Source organism: Hemiscyllium ocellatum, chromosome 9 (assembly GCF_020745735.1).
Source record: "Hemiscyllium ocellatum isolate sHemOce1 chromosome 9, sHemOce1.pat.X.cur, whole genome shotgun sequence".
Taxonomy (NCBI): Eukaryota; Metazoa; Chordata; class Chondrichthyes; order Orectolobiformes; family Hemiscylliidae; genus Hemiscyllium; species Hemiscyllium ocellatum.
This window is the reverse complement of record NC_083409.1, coordinates 87,270,819-87,293,555: the sequence shown is the minus strand read 5'-3', so window position 1 is coordinate 87,293,555 and position 22,737 is coordinate 87,270,819. Positions and strand designations below refer to the sequence as shown.

General features: G+C 42.6%; 1 protein-coding gene across 8 annotated transcripts in view; it reads left to right on the top strand.

Annotated features, from left to right (window-relative positions):
* Positions 1-22,737, top strand: part of LOC132818810 (CMP-N-acetylneuraminate-beta-1,4-galactoside alpha-2,3-sialyltransferase-like) — a 598,325-nt gene that overhangs the window by 162,429 nt on the left and 413,159 nt on the right. The window contains exon 2 of one of the 8 annotated variants that reach the window (XM_060829910.1): positions 10,964-11,020. The exons of the other annotated variants lie outside the window; for them this stretch is intronic. Coding sequence (XP_060685893.1) covers positions 10,990-11,020 — 31 coding nt within the window. The 5' untranslated portion in view covers positions 10,964-10,989. The remainder of the gene's footprint in view (positions 1-10,963; positions 11,021-22,737) is intronic. 8 annotated transcript variants of the gene reach the window in all.

Here is a 22,737-nt window from a genome sequence, read left to right as displayed (position 1 = left end):
TCCTCTTTGTTCCTTCTTCAAAAAACTCAATCAAGTTTGTGAGACATTTGCCACGCACAAAGTCATGTTGACTATCCTTAATCAGTCCTTGCCTTTCCAAATGCATGTACATCCTGTCCCTCAGGATTCCCTCCAGCAACTTTCCCACCACCGACATCAGGTTCACTGGTCTATAGTCCCCTGGCTTGTCCTTACCACCTTTCTTAAACAGTGGCACCACGTTAGCCAACCTCCAGTCTTCCGGCACCTCACCTATAACAACCAATGATGCATATATCTCAGTAAGAGACCCAGCAATCACTTTCTGAGCTTCCCACAGAGTTCTTGGGTACACCTGATCAGGTCCTGGGGATTTATCCACCTCTGTGTCTTTCAAGACATTCAGCACTTAGTCCTCTGTAATATGGACATTTTACAAGATGTCACCATCCATTTCCCCATATTCTATATCTTCCGTGTCCTTCTCCACAGTAAACACTCATGCAAAATACATGCTAAGCATCTCTCGCAGCTCCACACAAAGGCCGCCTTGCTGATCTTTGAGGGCCCTATTCTCTCCCTAGTTACCCTTTTGTCCTTAATATATTTGAAAAACCCTTTCGATTCTCGTTAACCTTATTTGCCAAAGCTATCTCATATCCCCTTTTTGCCCTCCTAATTTCCCTCTTACTTTCCCTCTTCCTGCTTTTATATTCTTCTAAGGATTCATTCAATTAGATTACTTACAGTGTGGAAACAGGCCCTTCGGCCCAACAAGTCCACACCGACCCGCCAAAGCGCAATGCACCCGTACCCCTACATTTACCCCTTACCTAACACTATGGGCAATTTAGCATGGCCAATTCACCTGACCCGCACATCTTTGGACTGTGGGAGGAAACCGGAGCACCCGGAGGAAACCTATGCAGACACGGGGAGAACGTGCAAACTCCACGCAGTCAGTCGCCTGAGTCGGGAATTGAACCCGGGTCTCAGACGCTGTGAGGCAGCAGTGCTAACCACTGTGCCACCGTGCCACCCACTATCTCTCCTGTCTATACCTGACATATGCTTCCTTCTTTTCTCCTAAACCAAACCCTCAATTTCTCTCATATTCTAGCATTCTCTATATCTACCATAACAGGAATATACTGTCTCTGGACTCTCGTTCTCCCATTTCTGAAGGCTTCCCATTTTCCAGCCGTCCCTTTACCTGCGAACATCTGCCCCCAATCAGCTTTTGCAAGTTCTTGTCTAATTCTGGCAAAATTAGCCAACCTCCAATTTAGAACTTCAACCTTTAGAGCTGGCCTATCCTTTTCCATCGCTATTTTAAAACTAATACAATTATGGTTGCTGGCCCCAAAGTGCTCCCCCGCTGACACTTAAGTCACCTGCCCTGCCTTATTTCCCAAGTGTATGTCAAGTTTTGCACCTTCTCTAGTAGGTGCATCCACATACTGAATTAGAAAACTTGTACACACTTAACAAATTCCTCTCCATCTAAATCCTTAACACTATGGCAGTCCCAGTCTATGTTTGGAAAGTTAAAATCCCCTACCATAACCACCCTATTATTCTTCCAGGTAACGGAGATCTCCTTACAAATTTGTTTCTCCATTTCCGGCTGACTATTAAGGGGTTAACAATACAATCCCAATGAAGGTGATCATCCCTTTCTTATTTCTCAGTTCCACCTAAAAAACTCCCCTGGATGTATTTTTGGCAATATCCTCCCTTAGTACATCCCTTATCAAAAACGCCACTCCCCCTCCCCTTTTGCCTCCCTTTCTGTCCTTCCTGCAACATTTGTATAGTGGAATATTAAGCTGCCAGTGCTGTCCATCCTTGAGCCACGTTTTTGTAATTGCTGTTGTTTCCAAGTCCCTTGTTCCTAACCATGCTATGAGTTCATCTGCCTTCCCTGTTAGGCCTCTTGCATCGAAATAAATGCAGTTTAATTTATCAGTCCTACCTTGTTCTCTGCTTTGTCCCTACCTGCCCTGACTCGCTTCTTTTCTCAACTGTATCAGTCTCTGATCTCTTTCCTCACTCGCTGCATGGGTCCCACGCCCCACCCCACCTTACTAGTTTAAATCTTCCTGAGCAGCACTAGCAAATTTCCCTGCCAGTATATTAGTCTCCTTCCAATTCAGGTGCAATCCGTCCTTTATGTACAGGACACTTTTATGCCAGAAGAGATTGCAATAATCCAAAAATGTGAATCCTTCTCCCATAAACCGATTCCTCAACCATGCATTCATCCTGTTCCCTCCCTCACTAGCTCATAGCACCAGGAGTAATCCAGATATTACTCCTCTCGAGGGCCTTCTTTTTAAATTCCTGCCTAACTCTCTGTAATCTCCCTTCAGAATCTTATCCTTTTCCCTTCCTATGTCATTGGTTCCAATGCATACAATGACCTCCTGCTGGTCCCTCTTCCCTTTGAGTACAGTCTGCACTCTCTCTGAGATATCCTTGATCTTGGCACCAGCGAAGCAACACACCATTCTGATGGTTTTTTGCTGCTGGCCACAGAAACATCTGTCTGTGCCTCTGATTTGAAAGTTCCCTAACACAGTCGATCTCTTGGAAACTGACCTACCCCTCAATGCATTAGAGCCGGTCTCAATACCAGAAACTTTACTGTTGGTGCTGCATTCACCTGAGAATCCATCACACCCGACATTTTCCAAAACAGCATATTTGTTTGAAATGGGGATAGCCACAGAAGACTTCTGCACTACCTGCCTATCTCTTTCACCTTTCCAGGAGTTAACCAATCCATATAACTGTATCTGCGACTATTTTCCCTTCCTCTAACTACCACCCATGACCCTTGCTCTTGTACATTCTTCATTGCCGCTAATTGTCGCTCCAACCGATCCATTTGATCTGATAGAATTCGCAACCAATGGCTTTTATTGCAGATATAATCCTCAGTAACTCGTAAAGTCTCCCTAAACTCCCACATCTGACAAGAAGATCATATCACTCTATTAAAGGCCATTTTTGTTCCTTCCAGAAAATAGCACCACCATATTCCTCTCCAATACATAAAACATAAAATCAAGAAAGAACCTATTCTGGTCACTATTGTAGATTTACAGTAAGGCTATACTTAAAACTCTTCACTTATCTGTTTCTGTGGTGTCTCTCTCTCTCTCTCCTTTTCTCTCTCCTTTCTCTCTTTTTCTCTTTTCTCTCTCCTTTCTCTCTCTCCCCACTCTGTCTCTCTCCTCCCTCTCTCTCTCTCCCCCATGTGCTGCCTATCGTCTATCTCCCTCCCTTTTGAAAGTGCCATTGTTTTGATGTTTTTTCTCCAAAGTTGCAAAACTATGCAACAGCATATAAAACAGTAATTGCTGCTCCTGGAATTGGAAGCAATTACCTCCAACACCTTAAATACCTCAAAAAAGTAGTAATAGCCTATTACAGCCATCCTTCCAATCCAGTTTCTGCTTCTGCCATTGTTGCAAAATAGCTCTGATCGAAATCACAAATAGCATCCTTGATGACTGAAACTAAAGTAAACTGTCATTCTTCCTTCTCAATCTGTTTGCAACCTTTGTCACTGTTGACTATGTGGAATATGGAGTTAAATATCATGTACTAATAAGATACGGTACACATGCAACGTGAAATGATTGTATTCTCTCTCTTGTATGGTTGTGGCAAGACAAACCCACAGTAAAATGGATCGTAAAATATTTGATATTTCCCTGTCTCATGAGCAGCACCACAAGACCAAGAATATTATAGACTGTACCATTCTCTAAAGCCCTCACTGTTGACCAGCTAAATAAGACTACACTTGCTTAGTTCCATTATTATCAATATAATTATTGCCAGATGATCACTTGCAATGGCTTTTCTTCCCGCTCCCACACTAATATCTCTGAATCTGTCAATGATTTCTCCTTGTCCCCTGTTTCCTATCTGTGTACTGCCCCTTGGTGGCACTCCTAAAGCAATGTCCCTAAATGAACAGAGTACTTACCTGATGTGTGTAGTACTGGATGAGCAGAAATTTCCTCCAATTATATGTTGGAAGACTGCAAACACTGTTTTTGTTCTCTCCAAATTCCATTCCCTACTCAACTCCCATTTCCTGAATAGTGATTTAGTCTCTCTCGCTTGCAGCTGTCTGAGACAAAATTTCGTTGACTTGCAATCAGGTGTCCTATTTGAACCTGAAAAGAACTTCTTGGGTTTGTATCATTGTCAGAATTGTCTATTTCCGCCTTCTGACTTTGCCTTTGCTTTAGCTGATTTACTACTGAAACCCTAATTTTTTTACCTCTAGATTTGACAATTTTAACATAGATTTGCCTGACTACCCGTGTTCTATTCTGTGAAAGTAAGGCTATCCAAACTCTGCTGTCTATGACCAACATCACATCACATTCTTCTCAACAATGCTAATGTTGGATCCCATTAAGATATACCTTAATTTTAAAATTGTATTCCTTGATTTCAAATTACTTCATTACTTCACCCGCCTCCTTAAATCTGTAATCTCCTCCAATTCCATAGAAGTTTCGTGTTAGATACAATCATCTATTTCTGACCATTTGAACGTCACAGGTTTTAATTGCATCACCATTCGAACTGATTTCCAGAGATAAGGTGAGAATGATTGCTCTTGATTTTAAGTCAGCATTTGATTACAAATGGCATCAAGGAGCCCAAGCAAAACTCAAGTCAGTGAGAATTGGGATAAAATTCCTCAATGGTTGGAGTTGTACCTGACTCATAAGGAGATTGTTATAGTTATTGGAGATCAATCATCTTCATCTTAGAATGTCCCACATATCCACTAAGTGCTCTTACACACAACTCAACAGTTTGTTTTCCATTACCAAATCACCTGTGGTATTTTTTCAACTGTTGACTATAACCAGTAAATCATCTTTGTTTTCCAATTTATTAATTTCCATACGTAACCTTTAGGAGCTTTGGCCTTAATGGGCTATGTCTTCGATCATATTGCCTTGAATTTCAATAATTACCGTCTCTCCACAATAAGGTCATGAGTGCGGATATTGCTGATGATTGCACTATATCAGTACCATGTGCGACTCTTCAGAAACTAAAGCAGTTGATCTCCATACAGATCAGGGATAAGAGAAAAATGTTTTTGACCTAGAGGAAACCGGGAACCTGGAACTCAATATCTGTGAGTGTGGCAGACGCACCCCATCAAAACATTTGAGAAGTATTTAGCTAAGGCATACAAAGCTATAGGCAAGTGTTGAAAAATGGGATTAGAATAGATGCGGTTGGTTTTTGACCAGAACAGACTTGATGGGCTTTCTATGCTGTAGAGCTGTATGACTCTTACATGCTGGATGGTTAGATATTGAAGATGTCACCAGGTCCAGGGTTGCCTTGGGAGTCAGAAAAAAAATCAATCCTGGTGTGACATGTGTGGGTTGGAGAACAACGTAAAATCCTTACCTATAGGGTGGAGACGCCTCCAGACGTCCACCAACCTAACTCCCCATACAGATCCACTAATTGTTGAGTTTGTACAGAGGGTGTGGATGGGCCTTTGGCCGACCTGTCTACTGTGGGATCCATGAAACAATTAAAATCTCCCCCATTATGATATGCCGGGACTTGAGACTGATCAATTTAGAGAACACATCTACCAGAAATTTGAGGGGATGGGCCAGAGGAAATAAACATTTAAAACACCATGTTCTTCCCTGTTTATCAGGGCTTTGAGAATTACAAACCTCCCATGCGTAACGTAAATGGGAAAATCCTTCTAACCAATATAGCCACTCCCCCACTTCTGATATTAAAAGATGCAAAGTAAACCTGATCAAAGCCATTCTGCTGTAGTTTCACGTGCTCCCTATCATCCAAGTATGTCTCCTGTAACAAAGCAGTATCTACCCTTTCCTTTCTAAGACTCAAAGTACCTTCTTCCTCTTAAATGGTGAGTGACTCCCCTTGATGTTCCAGGTCACCATTGAATCAAGTCATTAGCCATAACCTTCTGCAGTAACATTTAGATTCCAGAGAGGAGAAACTCGAACCACAAGCCTTAGTGTTGCAAGATCCATCAAACATAAAAACTACCTAAACTAAAACCACTGCAATTAAAAAACCTACAAAGCTATCAAAGACTACATACAACAAAAAACAAAAAACAAACCAACATATAAAGCGCCAACAGTGTTGAATAGGGGAACACATTCCCTGCCCAAAGCGGGCAATTACATATCCCAAAACCCAACTTCCCATCCCGCTGCCAATACTGCAGCCCAGGCATTTAAACACTTAAATTGGGCATAAACTGCCTGTAAGTAGGCATCTAATCATCCCAATCATTTTCCCTCCTCCTAGCTAGAGCTACATCGTAAACGCAAGCAGAAAAGAAAGGAAATACACCATGGAATAGCCATGTGAATAAAGAAATTTTGAAACAAAGGTAAGTACCCCACACATCCTTTGGTATAACTTAATTTAGAAATTGAAAATATACATCTCGACTGCAACCAAACATAGTTTTGACCAGATTATTATCAACAATAAAGATAGTAAAAGAAAGCCCCGACCAGGCTTCCGCTTTTTTTCTTAGATTAGATTCGATTACTTACAGTGTGGAAACAGGCCCTTCGGCCCAACAAGTCCATACCGACCCGCCAAAGCGCAACCCACCCATTCCCCTACGTTTACCCCTTTACCTTACACTACGGGCAATATAGCATGGCCAATTCACCTGACCTGCACATCTTTGGACTGTGGGAGGAAACCGGAGCACCCGGAGGAAACCCACGCAGACACAGGGAGAATGTGCAAATTCCACACAGTCAGTCGCCTGAGTCAGGAATTGAACCCGGGTCTCTGGCGCTGTGAGGCAGCAGTGCTAACCACTGTGTCACCGTGCCGCCCACTAGAAAAAAACAAAGACATACCCAAACAATACTACTATTTGTATATACTAAATTGTCCACAACGTTGCTTGCTTTCTCCAACGTGTCAACGTGATGTACAGATCCATCTAAGGTGTTCTGGAGCACCGCCAGCTACCTCAGAGAGTACTGGATCCTGAGCTCTCTCAGTGTTCTCTTGATGCAGTCATTTCTGGATCACCGTCACTGAGAAGTCTTGGAAAACCATGATATTAGGCCCTCGTAAACTAGTCTTTGGATCCTTCCCCTGGATTCTGGAAGCTTCCATGATTCTCTCCTCATCTCCATAATAATGAAACCGCACCAGGATAGGATGAGTGCGTTGATCCATATTTGTCCTCTGCTCCGTGATCCTCTCGATCTTCGAGCCTCTCATTCCACCCTCCAAATTATGGAATTTCGGCAATCAGTCCTCAATAAATTCCACCAGCCGCTCACCTTCCTTACCCTCCGGCCTACCAACAATCCGAATCATTTTTTCTCCTGCCATTGTTCTCGAGGTCATCAACTTGGTCAAGCAAATTACAGACCTGCATCTCCAGGGCTTGAGCCCTATCCTTGGAGTAACCGGTATCAGCTTCCACCACTGTGACTCTGTGTTCTACCTCATCCGTCCCTTTCTCCAGGTCTCCCAGCTGCTGTTCATGTATCTTTGGCATGATAGAGATTGAGACTACCTTCTCCTCTGTTCACTTTTGCTCTTCCACCTATCCACTCCACCCTCCTCCCTGACCTATCACCTTCATCCCCTCCCCCCACTCACCTATTGTACTCTATGCTACTTTCTCCTCACCCCCGCCCTCCTCTCATTTATCTCTCCACCCTTCAGGAACTCTGCCTGTATTCCTGATGAAGGGGCTTTTGCCCGAAATGTTGATTCTACTGCTCCTCGGATGCTGCCTGAACTGCTGTGCTCTTCAGCACCACGAATCCAGAATCTGGTTTCCAGCATCTGCAGTCATTGTATTTACCTTGTTGATTTTAACCCTATTGCGAATCCTTTTGCAAGGATGCCTGCCTTGAAGAAGTTTTCCTCCTCTCTCTACAAGAATCTCAGGGAGTCCCTCTCCCACTGCAACTCCCAGGCCATTTCCTCTGACTTGAAGCTCTTCCACCTATCCACTCCACCACCCTCCCTGACCTATCACCTTCATCCCCTCCCCCACTCACCTATGCTACTTTCTCCCCACCCCCACCCTCCTCTCATTTATCTCTCCACCCTTCAGGCACTCTGCCTGTATTCCTAATGAAGGGCTTTTGCCCGAAATGTCGATTTTACTGCTCCTCGGATGCTGCCTGAACTGCTGTGCTCTTCCAGCACCACTAATCCAGCCTCTGCTGGCTTACCCAACATCTTGTGAAATTTTGCAAGCTCCTTTACCAGGGCCTGGTAAGAAATCGAGTCAGAGGATCCTACAGGCTGAGCCATGGGCCCAGCCTTGGACGTTCCTCCTCCTTCGTAATCCCTGGATGATGACAACCAAGATAAGTTAATTTTTAACAGTTTCCTGGGACTCCGACCTTTCCAGAATCCCAGGATATCGCGGTGGTCTGGGTAGGGCTGGTTAAAGTTTGTCTCGCTTGCGCTGTGGTGCGCAGCTCTGCAACACAATCTTCTGAGATCACCATCTTGGATCCCCCCAGTGTTGTTGATTAAAAGTTCTGAAATTTTACATCTAAGTGCACCACATGAACAGCAGGGGTTGAAGCTCACCACCACTGTCTCAAGGGCAGTTAGATGTGGGCAGCAAATCACGGTCTAGCCAGCAATGCCTACATCTCATGAAAGAATAAATAAATAAAAAATTTGCTGATGACCATATGTTCACCTGTCAGAGTCCTCTCCAACCCCTTTTAAGTTATACATTTAAAATTTCTGACCAAGCAAAATGCATGCAATATAATTTTTTGACAGTCAAAGCATTCATTTAAATGATGCCATAATTATGTTATGAAAAACAGAAGTTAATTAGTGCAACTTGTGTTAATATATTATCGCAAAAAATACCCAATGATATCAGTCCAATTAGTAAAAATTACAATCATGCAAACAATCTCTGATCAGTGTGGGGGATTGTGTTCGAATAATAACTGAAATTGTTGAGTGGCGAAAATAGCCTCCTTTATTCAGCAACCACAAGTAGCGTAAGTTTGAGGCGGCAATAGAATCCCAAAATATAGTTCTTACAAGCCTGTTTGATCACAGTTCTTACATATATTAAAATTCCATTACCCTGGTGTTACATTGTGTTAAATATAGGACACAAAGGTTTGAGGGCCTTCTGTCCTGGAAGACAGGAGATGGATTAAAATGTGCTAAATGCTGGCTGCTACTCCTGATAGGTTTAAGAGTGTCTTCCCGGTCTGCTTGCATAATTAAGAGGTGTTTGTCCTTTTGTCTTTTAAGTTAATAAATGCTAGTTAAACATGCTAGGCCTATATGCTCTACATAGGTTAGAATTGTACCTGTACTTAATAAAAGAATAAAAGATACTTAAACTGATTACAACCCTTGCAGCTGGGTTGTGAGATTTGTTTATTATTTGTTGGTGAGTTTCATTCATTCATGTAATTTCACATTAGCACTATTTTGACAGTTAGTTTCTTAAAGGGCCAAAGGCCCAGTTTAATTGGAGAAATTGTTTAGTGCTCTGTAATCTGTTCAAGTCCGGGAGATGGTTGGTAAGGGCTGATTAACATTATAATATTTTGTGGAGACTTGATGGGGGGGTGGTATTGTTCTGTACGCCACACTTATTCAGATGTAGCAAGGGCTGATGAGTTGTGAAAATGCAGTAATGGGTTTGAAAGGGTTGTTTTGATTAGAAAGGGTTGTTTTAAATTTGGTCCATCTTAAGATAGTAAAATATACTACAGAACCCGTGGTTTTATGAATTATGAAATTGTGTTACATTAGGAGCTTATGAATGAAAGCAATGGGAATGAATGGGTGAATAAAGGAGTTATGAATAAATAAACATAAAGCACTTGTGACTGGGTTAGTGAAGGGACCTAGAATACAAAATCTCACAAGTCACTTAAAATATGTTAAAAATCACACAACACCAGATTATAGTCCAACAGGCTTATTTGGAAGTACAAGTTTTTGGACTGCTGCTCCTTTGTCAGGAAGCCAGCTACCTGACGAAGGAGCGACACCTTGAAAGCTTGTATTTCCAAATAAACCTGTTGGACTATTATAACCTGGTGTTGTGTGATTTTTAACTTGGTCCACCCCAGTCCAGCACTGACACCTCCACATCATGGCTTAAAATATGTTGTCACACTGTTTAAAACCCAGCAGGGGGCATTCTACATAATAATAGCATTCTGAACCCAACTTGAGAATTCTTGAACAATAACAGTTTATATTTACATAGACACTTTAAGGTAGGAAAAAAGAGGAGGTCTTGTGGATCTCTAGGTAGTGTTCCTTCCTCCATGCCAGAAAATGCTTGTCTAATGCTTCATCTTGTTGGCCAAGATGTATTTCAAAAGTTTAACAATCTATCAGCTAATTCTTCCAACTTTCCCCACTAGTTCCCCAAAGGGTTGTTTCCTTCCATCGTGGTATCTTGGTTTTGCTTATTCTCCTTTGTCATACAGAATGAATCAATTGAACCATACACTTTTTAGCCCTATAGATATCTCAAGAAATGCCAAATTATATGCGAACGGCTACAAATCAAACAGTGTACTGATCAATAGTAGCCCTTTTCTCTTCCATTTTTTTTGATTTGTCAACTAAAGCTGAAGTGGTCTTACTCAACTTGGATAGTCTATCATTTTCCAAAATGTGCAATCAGATTAATTTCTAGTTTTTCGCATCCCAGACAGCAAATTAGAAAGCAGCGCAGAAGAGTTCATTGTCAGGTTGTGTTCAGAATGATTTCAAATGAGGAGAAATGTCAGTAATAACTTTAGATTTTATTTAGCCATGCCATATTGATTAGGAACACTGATATAATGGAATTAAATTATCCATGATTTGATTAACACAATTTTTTTCTTTTTGTGAAACCAAAGATCATTATTTTTATATAGTTGTGTTTTTGAAGTCTAGGTAATTCTGATTATATGACTGATGAGTCCCGGTGTTGAAGAGCAAAGATCAGGTCAGTGCTGCAAATAAAAATACTTATTATTAGATCTTGTATCATCATAATGGATAGTACTGGAAAGGATGCTTTTCAGTAGGTCAAGTTTCAATCTGACAGGCCAAGAAATGCAAGACTACTAACTTTGTCATCACTGTCAGACATTAACAGACAGTTTTACAGCTATACAGCATGGAAACAGACTCTTCAGTCCAACTTGTCCATGCCGACCAGATACCCTAAATTAATCTAGTCCCATTTGCCAGCATTTGGCCCACATCCCTCTAAACCCTTGATAATAAATGCACTGTATTTAGGTGACCTAAATGGAAGATACACTAGATATGTGGACGAATATATTTGAATCTATGCTTGGAAGGAGAAATTCTTTGAATTCTCTTGGTAAAAGCAGAAAGGATTGTTCCCTCGCTCAATGGTTAGCACTGCTTTATCCTATTAATTAGTATAAAGCAACTTTAGTTGTGCTTTTTAAAATTGGAGTTTAAACAGTTGTGTTGTATGTTGTGGTGGCAGCACAATACCAGTGGAGGGAGACATTGTCTTGCAGTTGAATATTGCTCAAAATAAAGCTCAGCTGACGAAACCAAGTTTAAATGCAGTGCATTAATTGCTATTAATTTAACTTGAACTTGCATCTATTCAGTCAAGATATCTTAAAATAACTGAGATAGAACAGCTGGTTGTAGTTGGATCAGATGGAAGCATCCTGCTTTGCATTCATTCATGCCCCAGCTTCAACAACACCCCATTAATTGGTGGCCTGCATTACATCTTTAGTGTTTTAATTTTGACTGCCTTTTTTGTCTAAGTGTAAATAAAGCAGATAATAGTATATAGCACAAACATTTTTTGTCCAAATATTGTGATTAATTTCCATATTTTAATATGTCACTTGGCAATGTTATAATGCCCTTTTAAGTACTACCAAAGACAAAGTGTTTGTAGAGATTTGGACAGACATGGGTAATAATCTGAGAAATGAACTTGTTGTAGATATTTTCTAATCAACCTGTTCAGAGACATTTGGCCCATCAAATCCACACTGCCTCATCCGAAGAGCATCACACCCAGGCCTATCCCATACCCTATTCCCATAAACTTGCATTTCCGATGGTTAGTGCACCTAACCTGTGCATCCCTGGGCACTACAGGGCAATTTAGCATGACCAATTCACCTAACCAGCATATCTTTTGGCTCTGTGGGGAAACTGGTGCACCTAGAGGAAACCCACTTCGGGAGAATGTGCAAACTCCACAAAGTCACCCGAGGTAGGAATTGATCCTGGATTTCTGGTGCTGTGAGGCAGCAGTCGCTAACCACTGAGCCACTGTGCTGCACGTGCCATGTTGAGAAATAAAGCAAAATCTGTAGTACACACTGTCATTTGCATCCTCTATCTAAAATTATAATCATTAATGTAGGCAAACGTGATTGCCTTTTTGAATAGAGCAATGTGCAAAAAGTAACAAAATCTATGGATGACAAAAGTTGTTGGTTGAAGAATAATTGCTGACCCGGACATCGGAAGAATTAGAGTCATAAAATCTTAGAGATATACAGCATAGAAACAGACCCTTCGGTCTAACTTATCCATGCTGACCAGATTAATCTAGTCCCATTTGCCAGCACTTTACCCATATCCCTTTAAACCTTTCCTATTCAAATACCCATTGTACCAGCTTCCATCACTTCCTCTGGCAGCTCACTCCATACATGCATCACCATTGGTAAGCAAAATTGCCCCTTTGGTTCCTTTTAAATCTTTCTCCTCTCATCTTAAACCTATGCCCTCTGGTTTTGGGCTCCCCGATTTGAGGGAAAAGACATTGACTATTCACCCTATCCATGTCGATCTTGATTTTATAAACTTTTCTGAGGTCACCCCTTAGTGTCCGACATTCCAGGATAAACAGCCCCAGCCTATTCAGCCTTTCTGTATAGTTCAAACCTTTCAACACCCTGGCAAGATCTTTGTAAATTTTTTCGAACCCTTTCTAGTTTTGCAACAGCTTTCCTGTAAAAAGGGCACCAAAAGTGGCCTAACCAATGTCCTGTCCAGCTACAACATGACCTCCCAACTCCTATACTCAAGGCACTGACTAATAAAGCGAAGATACCAAACGCCTTTTCCACTTTCCTGTCTACCTGCGACTCCACTTTTAAGGAGCTATGATCTTGCACTCCAAGGTCTCTTTGTTTGGCAACACTCCCAGGACCTGCCCATTAAGTGTATAAGTCCTGCTCTGATTTGCCTATTCAAAATACAGCACATCACATTTATCTAGATTAAACTTCATCTGCCACTCCTCGGTCCATCGGGCCATGTGATCACAGTCCAGTTGTACTCTGAGATTAACTCCTTCGCTGTCCACTACACTACCATCTTTGGTGTTATCTGCAAACTTACTGACCATGTCTTCTATATTCACATTTAAATCGTTGCTATAAATGACAAGAAGCAGTGGATCCATCACCGATCATTGCAGCACAACGCTGGTTGCAGGCCTCCAAAAAGCAACCCTCCACCACTAACCTCTGTCTCCTACCTTTGAGCTAATTTTGTATGGTGGACAACGTCCACCGCTCTGCCTTCATCATTCCTCTTCGTCACTTCTTCAAAAGCCTCAAACAAGCCAGTAAGACACATTTTCCCATGCACAAAGTTATGCTGACTATCCCTAATCAATCCTTGACTTTGCAAATGCATGTAAATCCTATCTGTCAGGATCCACTCATACAACTTGCTCATCACTGATGTCAGCTCTGAAAATGTGTTGCTGGAAAAGCGCAGCAGGTCAGGCAGCATCCAAAGAGCAGGAGAATCGACGTTTCGGGCATGAGCCCTTCTTCAGGCTCATGCCCGAAACGTCGATCCTCCTGCTCTTTGGATGCTGCCTGATCTGCTGCGCTTTTCCAGCAACACATTTTCAGCTCTGATCTCCAGCATCTGCAATCCTCGCTTTCTCCACCACTGCTGTCAAGCTCACCAGCCTTTAGTTTCCTGGCTTTTACTTACCACTTTCCTTAAATAATGGCAGTATGTTAGTCAATCTCCAGTCCTTTGGCACATCACCCGTGGCTATTGATGATACAAATATCTCAGCAAAGGGACCAGCAATAACTTCCTTAGTTTCCCACAAAGCTATATGGTACACCTGAGCATTTATTCATTGTTGTGTTTTAAGGTGTCCAGAATCTCCTTCTCTGTAAAATGGACACTTACCAAGATATTGGTATTTATTTCCGTGTGTTCTTTAACTTCCATTTCCTTCTCCACAGTAAACACTATTGCAAAGTACTCATTTAGTATTTTCCCCACCTTCTGCACCTAGATGGCCACGTTGATGTGTAAGGTGCCCTGTTCTCTTGTAGTTACTCTTTTGTCCTTAATGTATTTGTAGAAACACTTTGGATTATCCTTAACCCTATTTGCAACGCTATCTCATGCCCCTTTTTGCTGTTTTGATTTCCCCCTTAAGTATTACCCTACTCCCCTTCTTCTCCTTTAGGGATTCACTTGATCTTTGCTGCCTATATCTAATACAGGCTTCCCTTTTCTGGACTGGAATCTCAATATTCTACAATTTTATACTTAAAGTTATTTCTTGCATCCACGTAAACAGGGAGTGGAGGGCCTCATTTTAATACCTCATCCAAATACAGCAGTGCAACAGTTTCAGCCTTGATTTTGCTATAGTACTTTGGCAGAACTTGAACCCTGTTTTTGACTCATGCAAAACTGCATCCAAGACAATTTGCAAAATGTGAATTTTTTTTCTTGTGTATACTTGACCATATTTAATTAGAAGAAAAATTTCTTTTTTAAAACAACTCCTCTGCTGTCTGTGTATTTCAAAGCATTTTTCACAGCCAATTACTATAATTCTGTTTTTAAAGAGTGGCTACTGTTATGTGAGAAAATAGGAAGTGAGTTAGCTTTTGTTGAATCCAGTGCTGTCAGCTATTTCTTCATAGCACATGAAGTGAATCTAATTAGAGCCATAGAGTCATAGAGATGTACAGCATGGAAACAGATTCTTCGGTCCAACCTGTCCTTGCCGACCAGATATCCCAACCCAATCTAGTCCCACCTGCCAGCACCCGGCCCATATCCCTCCAAACCCTTCCTATTCATCTACCCATCCAAATGCCTCTTAAATGTTGCAATTGTATCAGCCTCCACCACATTCTCTGGCAGCTCATTCCATACACGTACCACCCTCTGCGTGAAAACGTTGTCCCTTAGGTCTCTTTTATATCTTTCCCCTCTCACCCCAAACCTATGCCCTCTAGTTCTGGACTCCCCGATCCCAGGGAAAAGACTTTGTCTCTTTATCCTATTCATGCCCCTCAAACTGGTAATTATAAAATGGGAGGCCAAGATGGATCATCCACATAACATCTGACTGAAGGTGGTTGGAATGCTTTTACTGTCTAATGTAAAAAGTCCACATTTCTGGGTTTTCCATTGTTAGATTTGATTTGATTTTTACTGTTGTCACATGTACTGAGATACTGATTCAAGTGCCAGACTGTGCTGTGAAGGGGTCTTTCTGGAGCCTCCTCCCTTTATTTGTTCATTTCATTAACATTCGCAATGGAATGTGGCAAGACTTGGGTTTTGATCTGGCCTGTTTGATGGATTACTTAATTCTATCTGTTGTGTGCTCGAGCATTCCAATCATTGTTTTAAAAAAGCCTCACTTGCACAGTGATGTAGCCCCATTTAATAATGGAAAAACAACTGAAAGGAATTTGACAGATTTTGATCCTTGCACGTCCAGCTTCCTTCCTTGGACCACTTTACATATCTTGGGAATCTCCTCTCAAAGATGGCAGATGTGGCAGATGGAATCCATACTGTCTTCACTGTATTCAACCGAGGCACAATACAGCTTCACGATTTATATTAAAACTGAAAGAACTGTGGATGCTGTAAATTAGAAACAAAAATTGGTGGAAAAGCTCAGCAGGGTTGGTCAAATCTGTGGAAAGAAGTCAGAGTTAACGTTTCGGGCCCAGTGACTATTCCTCGAAACACCCTGCACACATGCTCACACACAAACACAGTCTCTCTCCCTCTCGAAAACTGTGTGGTTTTTTCCCCTTACTTATGATCTCACACACCTGTGTAGGATAGAAATAAGTGCTGCATTACCAGTTGAAAAACTATTCAAAAACTGTATTAAAGTATTGCAAGCTTTCAAATAGCTTTTCTTACAATTAACAGTATTCGTTGAGTATTATATTAGTTTCTCAATTGAATGAATCCAGTTTACTGTGTAATCTTACCACCAGGTTTGATATTGAAATGAAATTATGATCATTGTAACGATGGAGAAATATTTTCTACGTATGTCTCCCCTTCTGCATCCAGCCCTAATAGACTTGATAACCTGTATTGTTACCTAATTGAACACACATTCCATCTCTCTTCCTGAGAGAGACTGCCCTCTCTTTTTGGGGAGTGTGGGATAAGAGATAAAGTAGAAGGGTTCTTCCTTTCCCTTGTTATTGTGCTTTCTGTGCCTCTAGTTTCTTGATTTTTCTGTGGTCTTCCTGAATGTATTTGGTGTTTTCATATACATGACTCTGCATATGTTTTCCCTCTCTGGTTTTGTTTTCTCTAATGCTGGTGCTTTTATAGGGGAGGTGATGGCTATGGTATTATTACTGGACTATTTATCCAGAGTTCAGATCATGTTCTGGGAACCTGGGTTGGAATCCTGCCATGGCAGATGCTGGAATTAGAATTCAATAATAATCTGGAATTAATCTAATGTTGACCACAAATCTATTGTCGAAAATACCCATCTGGTTCACAAACATGCCTTAGGGAAGGAAACTGCCATCCTTACCTAGTTTGGCCTACATGTGACTCCAGACCCACAGCAATGTGGTTGATTCTTAACTGCCTTCTGGGCAATTAGGGATGGAAAATAAATGCTGTCTACGCGAAAGTGAGGACTGCAGATGCTGGGGATTAGAGTTGAGAATGTAGTGCTGGAAAAGCACAGCAGGTCAGGCAGCATCTGAGGAGTGGGAAAATCGACGTTTCGGGCAAAAGCCTTTCGTCAGGCTTTTGACCAAAACGTTGATTTTCCTGCTTCTCGGATGCTGCCTGACCTGCTGTGCTTTTTCCAGCAGCACCATAGCTAGTGACACCCTTATCCTGTGAATGAATTAATGAAGACTCTTGCCCCAGGAATAAATAATAAATACTTAACCATAGTAGAATTGAGCCTGCTCATTTAAGCTTAACTGTGTGTCCTACTTTTAAGTAATTACTGTACCAAGAATAATATTATTTGTTCCATTGGCAGAACAATGTATGTTCTTCACTTCAGTGTTTACTGAAGTGTTGCGTTAAAGTTATAATGAGACTGTTTGAAGTTAATCTTGTTTTAAGTGACCAATTGGCTCGATCATAATTTTTCATTGCTAATGAGGACTTTAGTTGGGGCTTATCCAAATTTATGTATCCCTCATTATTCTTTCTTTGGATGATTTATTTTGCTTTAATTCATTGAGGAGGGTGGTATGACAGTTATGCAGGCTCAAAAGGTGATTCTTGGCATTTGCTTAAAATCGTGTGAAATCTCAAAATGATTAAATTTTTGTAGCAATTCATAACAAGATTTACAAATCACTTGGCATCAAAATGCCCATTTTAGAAACTTTTGTGAACTTGGAGTAACTTTAAAGAGCAATGTATTTCATCAACAGCTGGCATTTTCCTTTATTCTTAGCTTTCACTTATAGCAGCCTTTGCCCCACAATCTGAGATTTCTTACAGAGCTCTTGGATAATGGCCAAGTTCCCAGGACCTAAATTAAAAGGCAAATATCTAGTTTGTTTGAATTTGCTCTTTGTTTTCACCAGTTGTCAATAATTTGGCAATTGTCAAGGCATTTTAATAACTGTCATTAAATTCAAATCAAAATACTGCAAATGACAATATAGTACATGAGCATTCCAGTACCTTTGTCACAGAACAGAAAGTTCATGGCTTTTCAGTGCAAAATTTGTAATGTCTTGACAAGACAGACCACAGGATTGAGACCAACAGCTGAAATGTTAGCCCCTTCATGACGTTAGGAACAATGATTGGGTAAGGAGCTGGGCAATTCTTATGTTGGCCAGCATGCCATATTTTAAAAAAGGGTAATGTTAACCAGTACAAGAATGAGGGTGGGAGAGAGATCCTGTTTGTTTCTTAGACTATTTAAATAACCTTGTTAAGAATTTGTTAGAGGTGAGGGCTACAATTTTGAAAAGAAACATGTGGCATTCAGAAGCTGTTTGTTTCTAAGCAGCTGAAAAGAAGTAGGTACAGAGTAGGGAGTCAGTTATGGCTGCCGCCAGGCATTATCCTAGATAATAAGAGGGTAAATGGGGCAGAGATCATCTTGGCATTTGGAAAGGTGTCCTTGGCACTGTATTGTTAGTGAAAAGAGTGTACACTCGGGAATTGACAGGGTTTGTCATTACCCCCCCCACCCTGGCATTGAGGAGTTAAGTGTGAACTTTGGAAGTCTAACAATCAGGAGAAAGTGAGAACTGCAGATGCTGGAGACCAGAGTTGAAAAGTGTGGTGCTGGAAAAGCACAGCAGGCCAGGCAGCATCCGAGGAGCAGGAGAATCAACGTTTCATAGAACATAGAAAATACAGTGCAGTACAGGCCCTTCGGCCCTCGATGTTGCGCCGATCCAAGCCCACCTAACCTACACTAACCCACTTTCCTCCATATGCCTATCCAATGCCCGTTTAAATGCCCATAAAGAGGGAGAGTCCACCACTGCTACTGGCAGGGCATTCCATGAACTCACGACTCGCTGACTAAAGAATCTACCCCTAACGTCTGTCCTATATCTACCACCCCTTAATTTAAAGCTATGCCCCCTCGTAATATCTGACTCCATACGTGGAAAAAGGTTCTCATGGTCAACCCTACCTAAACCCCTAATCATCTTGTACACCTCTATCAAGTCACCCCAAACCTTCTTTTCTCCAATGAAAACAGCCCCAAGTGCCTCAGCCTTTCCTCATACGATCCTCTTCAGCCCTTCTTCAGGAATGAAGGAGCAAAATGTGGGGGGTGGTGCCAGTGTAGCTGCGGAAGATGGACTGTTCCACATATCCAACGAAGATGCAGGCATAGCTGGGGCCCATGCGGGTGCCCATGGTTACTCCTTTGGTTTGGAGGAAATGGGAGGATTGGAAGGAGAAATTGTTAAGAGTGAGGACCAGTTCAGTCAGTCAAAGGAGGTTTTCAGTGGAAGGGTACTGGTTGGATTGGCGGGAGAGGAAGAAGCAGAGGGCTTGGAGGCCTTCGTGCTGGTGGATGGAAGTGTATAGGGACCGGATGTCCAGGTGAAGATAAGGCGGGTCGGGGAAGCGAAAATCATGGAGGAGGTGGAGGGCGTGGGTGGTGTCCCGAACATAGGTGGGGAGTTCTTGGACTAAGGGGGACAGGACCATGTCAAGGTATGCAGAGATGAGTTCGGTAGGGCAGGAGCAGGCTGAGACAATGGGTCGGCCGGGGCAGTCGGGTTTGTAGATTTTGGGCAGGAGGTAGAAACGGGGTTGTGGGACTATGAGGTTGGAGGCGGTGGATGGGAGATCCCCTGAGGTGATGAGGTTATGGATGGTCTGGGAGATGATGGTTTGGTGGTGGGAGGTGGGGTCATGGTCAAGGGGGCAGTAGGAGGAGGTGTCCGTGAGTTGGCGCCTAGCTTCAGCAGTGTAAAGATTGGTGCGCCAAACTACCACTGCGCCTCCCTTGTCTGCCAGTTTGATGGTGAGGTTGGGGTTGGAGTAGAGGGCTGCGAGTTGTGATGGTGAGAGGTTGGAGTGGGTCAGAGGGGTGGATAGGTTGAGGTGGTCAATGTTATGGCGGCAGTTGGATATGAAGAGATCGAGGGCAGGTAAGAGGCCAGCACGGGGTGTCCAGGTGGATGGGGTGTGTTGGAGGCAGGAGAAGGGGTCGGCAGAGGGTGGGAGAGAGTCTTGGTTGAAGAAGTAGGCGTGGAGGTGAAGGCAGTGGAAGAAATGCTCGATGTCTAACCGCGTGTCGAACTCATTGATCCGGGAGTGTTGGGGATGGAGGTGAGGCCTCTGCTGAGGACTGATCATTCATCCTCAGAGAGGGGGAGGTCTGAAGGGATGGTGAAAATACAGCAGGGCTGGGAGCTAGGACTTGGGACCTAGTGTGGGGCTGGGGCTGGGGCCCGGACGTGGGGGCACTGTTGGTCGTGGGGGCGGAGTTGGTCATGGGGGCGGAGTTGGTTGTGCTCATTCCTGCTCCTCGGATGCTGCCTGGCCTGCTGCGCTTTTCCAGCACCACACTTTTCAAGTCTGACAATCACAATAGAGTTGTGTAAATAGAAGGTTGCAACGGTAACCAAGGATGCATGAACATCAGATTCTGTCTTCACTGTCAGAGACAAACACCATTCTCCACAGGAAAGACTGACCCTTGAGCAATAGGAGAGCACAGGAAACACAAGGGAAAGGAAGTCCGTGGAGTCATACCCTCAACATACAGTCAACTGCCAAAGACACAGCTACCTGGAATTGGCCAATATCAGACAGAGGGTCACAGGTAGTCCCTCCACCTCTGACACTCAGCAGCTTTTTGTACAGCCTATAAGTTGCAGTGCGCAAATTCACCAAAGATCCTTTGACTGCACTTTCCAAACCCATGACTACTTGCAGCTAGAAGGACAAGGTAACATCACCTTCAAGTTCCCCTCCAAGCCACTCACCATCTTGACTTAGAAATGTGTCACTATTCCAACATTGCGTCAAAATCCAGGAATTCCTTCCAGATTGACATTGTGGGTCAACTTCCAGCATGTGGAATGCAGCGGTTCAAAAAGGCTGCTTGCTACTGCCTTCTCAAGGGCAAATAGAGACTGGCGGTAAATGCTGGCCAGCCAGCGACACTCAAGTTGTACAAATTAATTTTAAAAAGGTTAGAAGAACGAGAGGTGATGTATTTGAAATATTTCAAGTTCTTGAGTGACTCGACAGGTTTAGTTGCAGGGAAGTTTTGTCATTTAGAGCAGAGATTAGAAATTTCTTTACCCAAAGAATTGTGAACCTTTGGAATCTCTCTGACAGAGAACTCTGAATGCTCAGTCATTGGCCTTTGTTTGTAATATATATAAACTGTTTTAGACTTGAATATATGAGGGTTGATCAGTAAGTTTACGGGTGATATTAAAATTGGTGAGGTGGTAAGTGGGTGAGGTGATGACTGGGGGATGTATAGATGGACTGGTCACATGGGATGCTAAATGGCAAATGGAATTCAATTTGGATAAGTGTGAAATGATGCACTGTGCAATACAAACGAGGCAAGGGAATGCATGATGAATGGTAGAACCCTGGGAAGCACTGAGGATCCAAGAGACCTTGGTATGCCTGTCCACTGGTCCTTTAAGGGACAGTTCGATAATGTGGTTAAGAAGGCATATAGGATACTTGTTTTTAATCGCCAAAGCATGGAACTTAAGAGTAGGGAGGTTCTACTACAATTGTATACAGGGCGACCACCGTATCCATAGAGTCTGCTTCCACGGTTTCAGTTATCCGCTGTTTGCCACGGCCCAAAAATATTACATGGAACATTCCAGAACCAGGGGCTGGCAGAGAGGTAAATTTCGCATTTAAATGAATGGGTTCGCTATGATCTGCAGTAGGTCTCAGATGTATCTCTCGTGGATACTGTAAATATTGATTAGGCCACAGCTAGACTATTGTATGCAGTTCTGGAATCCACATTATAGGAAGGTTCTTATGCTGCAGAATGAAGAAGAGATCACCAGCATGTTGCCTGAGCTGGGGAGTTTTAGTTATGAAGAGAAATTGGATAAATTGGGGAGAGGAGACTGAGGATCAGAAACAGCAGCTGGTTTCACTGAGCATGTGTTTAGTGTTTAGATTACTTACAGTGTGAAAACAGGCCCTTCGGCCCAACAAGTCCACACCGACCCTCCGAAGTGCAACCCACCCAGACCCATTCCCCTACATTTACACTGCCCCTAACACTACAGGCAATTTAGCGTGGCCAATTCACCTAACCTGCACATTTTTGGACTGTGGGAGGAAACCAGAGCACCCGGAGGGAACGTACGCAGACATAGGGAGAATGTGCAAACTCCACACAGTCAGTCGCCTGAGGTGAGAATTGAACCCAGGTCTCTGGCGCTGTGAGGCAGCAGTGCTAACCACTGTGCCACCATGTTGCGTGTAGCAATGGCAGTCCAGAGAGATTGTTTATTTGTTCTTGGGAGTTAAAGCTAAATTAGTTAAAACATTTCAAAAACTCTAAAAGGTGATAATACTCACTTTGGAAAGAGTAAATGTGGCATACTTAACCACTAAAAACGAGGATAAGGTTAGTTCAGAGCAGACTATATTGTCGGGGTAAAGCTGAATGTTTTCTGGTTTAATTTGTGTGTTTGCTAGGATAGGAGTGAATTGCAGTTTGGAGATGGTAAATGGCTGAAACATGAGAAGAGGATCCAGGTAATACAAGAAAACAAAAAAAGTGCTGGAAATCACAGCAGATCAGACAGCATCCATGGAGAGAGAACAAGCTAACGTTTTGAGTCCAGATGACTCTTCTTCAGAGCTGATATGGAAGGAACAGCATTTATGTATTGGTTTGTGGGGGAGTGAGGAGGTGGATTGATGGGGCAAAAG